The sequence below is a fragment of the Pseudoliparis swirei genome, chromosome 17, assembly GCF_029220125.1.
Source record: "Pseudoliparis swirei isolate HS2019 ecotype Mariana Trench chromosome 17, NWPU_hadal_v1, whole genome shotgun sequence".
In the NCBI taxonomy this organism is placed as follows: domain Eukaryota; kingdom Metazoa; phylum Chordata; class Actinopteri; order Perciformes; family Liparidae; genus Pseudoliparis; species Pseudoliparis swirei.
In genome coordinates, this window is record NC_079404.1 from 925166 (window position 1) to 931165 (window position 6000).

At 49.5% G+C, this 6000-nt stretch overlaps 2 protein-coding genes across 3 annotated transcripts in view; one reads left to right on the forward strand and one right to left on the reverse strand.

The window, feature by feature from the left end:
• The window catches only part of tm9sf3 (transmembrane 9 superfamily member 3), a 200317-nt gene that overhangs the window by 49736 nt on the left and 144581 nt on the right, over positions 1 to 6000 (reverse strand). The gene's annotated exons all lie outside the window — the stretch shown is intronic.
• Positions 2012 to 6000, forward strand: part of LOC130207346 (rab11 family-interacting protein 2) — a 16455-nt gene continuing 12466 nt past the window's right edge. For both annotated transcript variants that reach the window (XR_008834276.1, XM_056435895.1), the window contains exons 1-2: positions 2012 to 2104; positions 5159 to 5720. Coding sequence is in view for 1 of the 2 variants with exons in the window: in XM_056435895.1 (XP_056291870.1) it covers positions 5368 to 5720 (353 nt within the window). In the remaining variant the exon portion in view is untranslated. The remainder of the gene's footprint in view (positions 2105 to 5158; positions 5721 to 6000) is intronic.

Below are 6000 nucleotides of genomic sequence, written 5' to 3' on the forward strand. Positions count from 1 at the left end.
CAGGAAAACTGGCCAATTATGTGTTTTTCATCAAACTCAAAATGGCAGAAAATAGAAGTAGGCGGAGTTTAGGGTCTGAGGGGCTTTTTTATAGAGCAGGTCCAAGTGGACATGTGTGAAGAAGTTCAAGTCAATCGGACATTCTGTGTGAGGGGCGTCGCCGCTCAAACTTTGAGGGGGCGCTAGAGAGCAATTTTTATTTGCCAGGGACTACAGATGCAAATGAGCTGAAGCTACACGCTGGTGACATGCATGTTGTAACTGTACATGGCCTCCTTTAAATAAAGATAAGAATAAGAATAATTAGACCCAAATTATTTTTATTGACCCAATTTTGACGTCTATAACATACGGCTAAATTCACCCAGTCTGACAAGCTTGACAGATTTTGTGACTTTTGGGGTTTGATACGTACCCCCAATATGAAAAATAAGAAGATAATAATAATAATAATAATAATAATACTAATAACAACCCTAACAATTCAATAGGGTCCGACTGACTTCGTCAAGACTTCGGACTCTAATAATAATAACAGTCCCAGAGGAGCAGTGTGAACGCGTTGGAACAGGTGAATATCATCCCATTAGACTGGCAGCGTGACAAGTGGCTGGTCTTTAGGCTTTGACCCTCCTGGCCACCGTACACTCACTTTATGTTTACAGTCATGCTGCGCAGCCAAATATTATAAAACAATAACTATAAAGATAGATAGAGTGATATAGTGAACCTTTTAGGGGGGAAACATCAATGTCTGTTTTCTATTAAATCAAGTGAATTCAAAATATTCTACAGATGCATCGTCACAGTGAAGCAAATATATATAGATATATATATATATATATATTAGTCCTACAGTGGAGACATTTCAGGATATATATATATAAATATAAATTATATATATATTATAAATATATATATATATATATATATAAACATAAATCTATAAATACAGCTCTGCTGGCTGAGTCAGAGGGGAAAGGGACAGCTACTAGTATTAATAACGGTGACAAATGGTTGACTCACGTGTATCATCTCAGTTTATATTATCATATTGCCAACATTAAATTCTTCCTTCCAAAGATCCCAAATATGTTGATTTTGGGGGGAAATGTGAATATGAGACACAGGACATCAGGAAGATGGGCGGTGCAGTGAGACACCAGGAACAAGAACATCTCCAGAGCTCACTGCTATCTGGGGGGAATAAATTAAAATGGAAACACTTGTTTTTACGGTTTGATTTTACGATGGAACTAAAACCCCAAAACACACATTGCGTGCAACGTGACATTAAATGTCAAAACATGCTATAAATGTATATTATCATTATAATATGTGTTTGAATAATGTAAAACAGTCGCATGTGTGTGGTGAAAAGCCTTTTTCCAAACCTTTATGTGAAGCTACAGCCGGCACCGCGTCCTGTAAAATTCACTTAACATTGACAACAACACTCGATGCAGAACACGAGCAGGTGAGATCCTCACATGTCTGAAATGCTATCTAACTCACATTTTTGAGGGGCCCCAGCATCTCTTCCGGAGATGTCCTCCAGATAGGCTTCTAATCTGCTGGTGTGCACACACCGCGTGGAGCAGGTGTGTTTGGTTAGGATGCTCCTGTCATGTCTGCGCGAGCCTTATCTGCCCCTCCATGTCCCACTCAGGAGACACGAGCACTTCCCATGATTGTGATTTACCTCTCGAGTAAAGTGCACACACACGCGCACGCGCACGCGCAAGTCTGACAGAGGTGAGATCATGTCAAGTCGCCTCGCGGCTGCTTCACCTGTTCAGTCTGTTTCTTCTCTCCATCTGAACGCGTTGTAATATTTATTAATAATAATAATAATAATATGTACCACGTGATCAACCTTTCTGGACCTTTGCGGCCGCGCTTTATCGTGCACGAGCGCCGACCTTTTCTTTCCCTCCTTTTTTTCTTCTTCTTTCTACCGGAACCTCCGCCGGGGTGAGGCGGAAGTGACGTCAGACCAGGAAGTGCAGCGCGTCGCCGACAGAAGTGAACCGCGATGGATAACGACAGCGGCGGCGGCGCTAGCAGCGGCTCGTAGCTGGAGGGACCCGAGGGACGGCTGCGCGTGAGTCTGCGTGTGTGTGTGTGCGCGTCTGCGCGTGAGTCTGCGTGCGTGTGTGTGTGTGCGTCTGCGCGTGTGTGTGTGTGTGTGTGAGTGCGCGTGAGTGCGTGTGTCTGTGTGTGTGTGAGTCTGCGCGTGAGTCTGCGTGTGTGTGTGTGTGTGTGTGCGTCTGCGCGTGAGTCTGCGTGTGTGTGTGTGTGTGTGAGTCTGCGCGTGAGTCTGCGTGTGTGTGTGTGTGTGTGTGTGAGTCTGCGTGTGTCTCTGCGTGAGTCTGTGTGTGTCTGTGTGTGTGTGTCTCTGCGCGTGAGTCTGCGTGTGTGAGTCTGTGTGTGTCTCTGCGCGTGAGTCTGTGTGTGTGTCTGTGTGTGTGTCTCTGTGTGAGTGAGTCTGTGTGTGTGTGTGTGTCTCTGCGCGTGAGCTTGTGTGTGTGTGTGTGTGTATCTCTGCGCGTGAGTCTGTGTGTCTCTGTGTGTGTGTGTCTCTCTGTGTGTGTGTTTCTGTGTGTGTGTCTCTGTGTGAGTGAGTCTCTGTGTGTGTGTGTGTCTCTGTGTGTGTGTCTCTGTGTGTGTGTGAGTGTCTCTGTGTGAGTGTCTCTGTGTGAGTGTCTCTGTGTGTGTGTCTCTGTGTGAGTGAGTCATCTGTGTGTGTCTCTGTGTGAGTGAGTCATCTGTGTGTGTGTGTGTGTGTGTCTCTGTGTGTGTGTCTCTGTGTGTGTCTCTCTGTGTGTGTGTGTCTCTCTGTGTGTGTGTCTCTGTGTGAGTGAGTCTCTGTGTGTGTGTGTGTGTGTCTCTCTGTGTGTGTGTGTGTCTCTGTGTGTGTGTCTCTGTGTGAGTGAGTCTCTGTGTGTGTGTGTGTGTCTCTCTGTGTGTGTGTGTGTGTCTCTGTGTGTGTGTCTCTGTGTAGTGAGACCAGCTGTGTGTGAACTCTAGCTGGGTGAACTCTAGCTGGTTGAACTCTAGCTGGTTGAACTCTAGCTGGTTGAACTCTAGCTGGTTGAACTCTAGCTGGTTGAACTCTAGCTGGTTGAACTCTAGCTGGTTGAACTCTAGCTGGTTGAACTCTAGCTGGTTGAACTCTAGCTGGTTGAACTCTAGCTGGTTGAACTCTAGCTGGTTGAACTCTAGCTGGGTGAACTCTAGCTGGTTGAACTCTAGCTGGGTGAACTCTAGCTGGGTGAACTCTAGCTGGTTGAACTCTAGCTGGTTGAACTCTAGCTGGGTGAACTCTAGCTGGGTGAACTCTAGCTGGTTGAACTCTAGCTGGTTGAACTCTAGCTGGGTGAACTCTAGCTGGTTGAACTCTAGCTGGTTGAACTCTAGCTGGTTGAACTCTAGCTGGTTGAACTCTAGCTGGTTGAACTCTAGCTGGTTGACCTCCAGCTGGTTGAACTCTAGCTGGTTGAACTCTAGCTGGGTGAACTCTAGCTGGTTGAACTCTAGCTGGTTGAACTCTAGCTGGTTGAACTCTAGCTGGTTGAACTCTAGCTGGGTGAACTCTAGCTGGTTGAACTCTAGCTGGGTGAACTCTAGCTGGGTGAACTCTAGCTGGGTGAACTCTAGCTGGTTGAACTCTAGCTGGTTGACCTCCAGCTGGTTGAACTCTAGCTGGGTGAACTCTAGCTGGTTGAACTCTAGCTGGTTGAACTCTAGCTGGGTGAACTCTAGCTGGGTGAACTCTAGCTGGTTGACCTCCAGCTGGTTGAACTCTAGCTGGGTGAACTCTAGCTGGGTGAACTCTAGCTGGGTGAACTCTAGTTGGTTGAACTCTAGCTGGGTGAACTCTAGCTGGGTGAACTCTAGCTGGTTGACCTCCAGCTGGTTGAACTCTAGCTGGTTGAACTCTAGCTGGGTGAACTCTAGCTGGGTGAACTCTAGCTGGGTGAACTCTAGCTGGGTGAACTCTAGCTGGTTGAACTCTAGCTGGTTGACCTCCAGCTGGTTGAACTCTAGCTGGGTGAACTCTAGCTGGTTGAACTCTAGCTGGTTGAACTCTAGCTGGGTGAACTCTAGCTGGGTGAACTCTAGCTGGGTGAACTCTAGCTGGGTGAACTCTAGCTGGTTGAACTCTAGCTGGTTGAACTCTAGCTGGTTGACCTCCAGCTGGTTGAACTCTAGCTGGGTGAACTCTAGCTGGGTGAACTCTAGCTGGGTGAACTCTAGCTGGTTGAACTCTAGCTGGTTGAACTCTAGCTGGTTGACCTCCAGCTGGTTGAACTCTAGCTGGGTGAACTCTAGCTGGGTGAACTCTAGCTGGGTGAACTCTAGCTGGTTGAACTCTAGCTGGTTGAACTCTAGCTGGTTGACCTCCAGCTGGTTGAACTCTAGCTGGTTGAACTCTAGCTGGGTGAACTCTAGCTGGGTGAACTCTAGCTGGGTGAACTCTAGCTGGGTGAACTCTAGCTGGTTGAACTCTAGCTGGTTGAACTCTAGCTGGTTGACCTCCAGCTGGTTGAACACTAGTTGGTTGAACTCTAGCTGGGTGAACTCTAGCTGGTTGAACTCTAGCTGGGTGAACTCTAGCTGGGTGAACTCTAGCTGGGTGAACTCTAGCTGGTTGAACTCTAGCTGGTTGAACTCTAGCTGGGTGAACTCTAGCTGGGTGAACTCTAGCTGGGTGAACTCTAGCTGGTTGAACTCTAGCTGGTTGAACTCTAGCTGGTTGAACTCTAGCTGGGTGAACTCTAGCTGGTTGAACTCTAGCTGGTTGAACTCTAGCTGGGTGAACTCTAGCTGGTTGACCTCCAGCTGGTTGAACTCTAGCTGGTTGACCTCCAGCCTGACCTCAAGCTGGTTGACCTCCAGCTGGTTGACCTCCAGCTGGTGTCCCGTTGACTGGATGAACCCCTCCGACCTTCACTCGAGCTGTGCTCCCAGGGAGAGGAACAGGCTGTTGAGAACAGACGTGTGTCCCTGGATGACGTCATCGTGTCTTCACCTCCATCACATTGCACAATGGAGCTGTCTTTGTTTCCTGTAATGAACGAGACGTGTGTGAGTGGTTGCCATGGAAGCTGAGGCCGCGCCCCGTGGATGCTAACGCCGTTCTCTTGTTGTTCAGGTGACTCACCGGCGGCCTGGCCATCATTTCCCGGGGGCGGAGACTTGCTCAGCTTGAGGATTCCTCCCGTGGTCGCCCACGCGGCGCCGCCTTCCACGCGCTGTCGAGAGGCGATGTCTGCAGCTTCTCGCACGCCGACTCCAAACCGCTCGACCGCGTCCCCGCGCAGCTCGCTCTGAATGGCCGGCGGCTCATAACCGGCGCCCACGATGTCGCTGGGCGAGCGGTCCCAGAAGTGGTTTCCGACCCACGTCCAAGCCACGGTTCTCCAGGCCACCGGCCTGCAGGCCAAGGGCAAGAACGGCACCAACGATGCCTACACCATCATCCAGCTGGGCCGAGAGAAGTACTCCACGTCGGTGGCGGAGAAGACGCTCGCCCCCGTCTGGAGGGAGGAGGCCTCCTTCGAGCTGCCCGGGCTGCTGCTGGAGGGCAACCCGGAGGTCTACGAGCTGAGCTTCATCGTGATGCACCGCTCGCTGGTCGGCATGGACAAGTTCCTCGGCCAGAGGTCGGTCAACCTGAACGGCATCTTCGACAACAAGCAGCGCAAGAAGACCGAGTGAGTGTCGAGTCCTCCAGCACAGTGTGCAGCCCTTAGGTCAGGTTAGACAACTTTATTAATCCCCAGTGGGGACGACGATAGACACAAAAGACGAGACGCACACAACCAGGAGATGCTCCACAGAACACATGACCATCAGAAAGATGATAGATCTATAAGTAACACGGTATTCATTACAAATCAAACTGCATGACGCCGCTCATCATCCCTCAGTGACCCAGGCACAGGAATGTACATGCGGACCCGGAAGTCTCTCTCTCTCTCTCTCTCTCTCTCT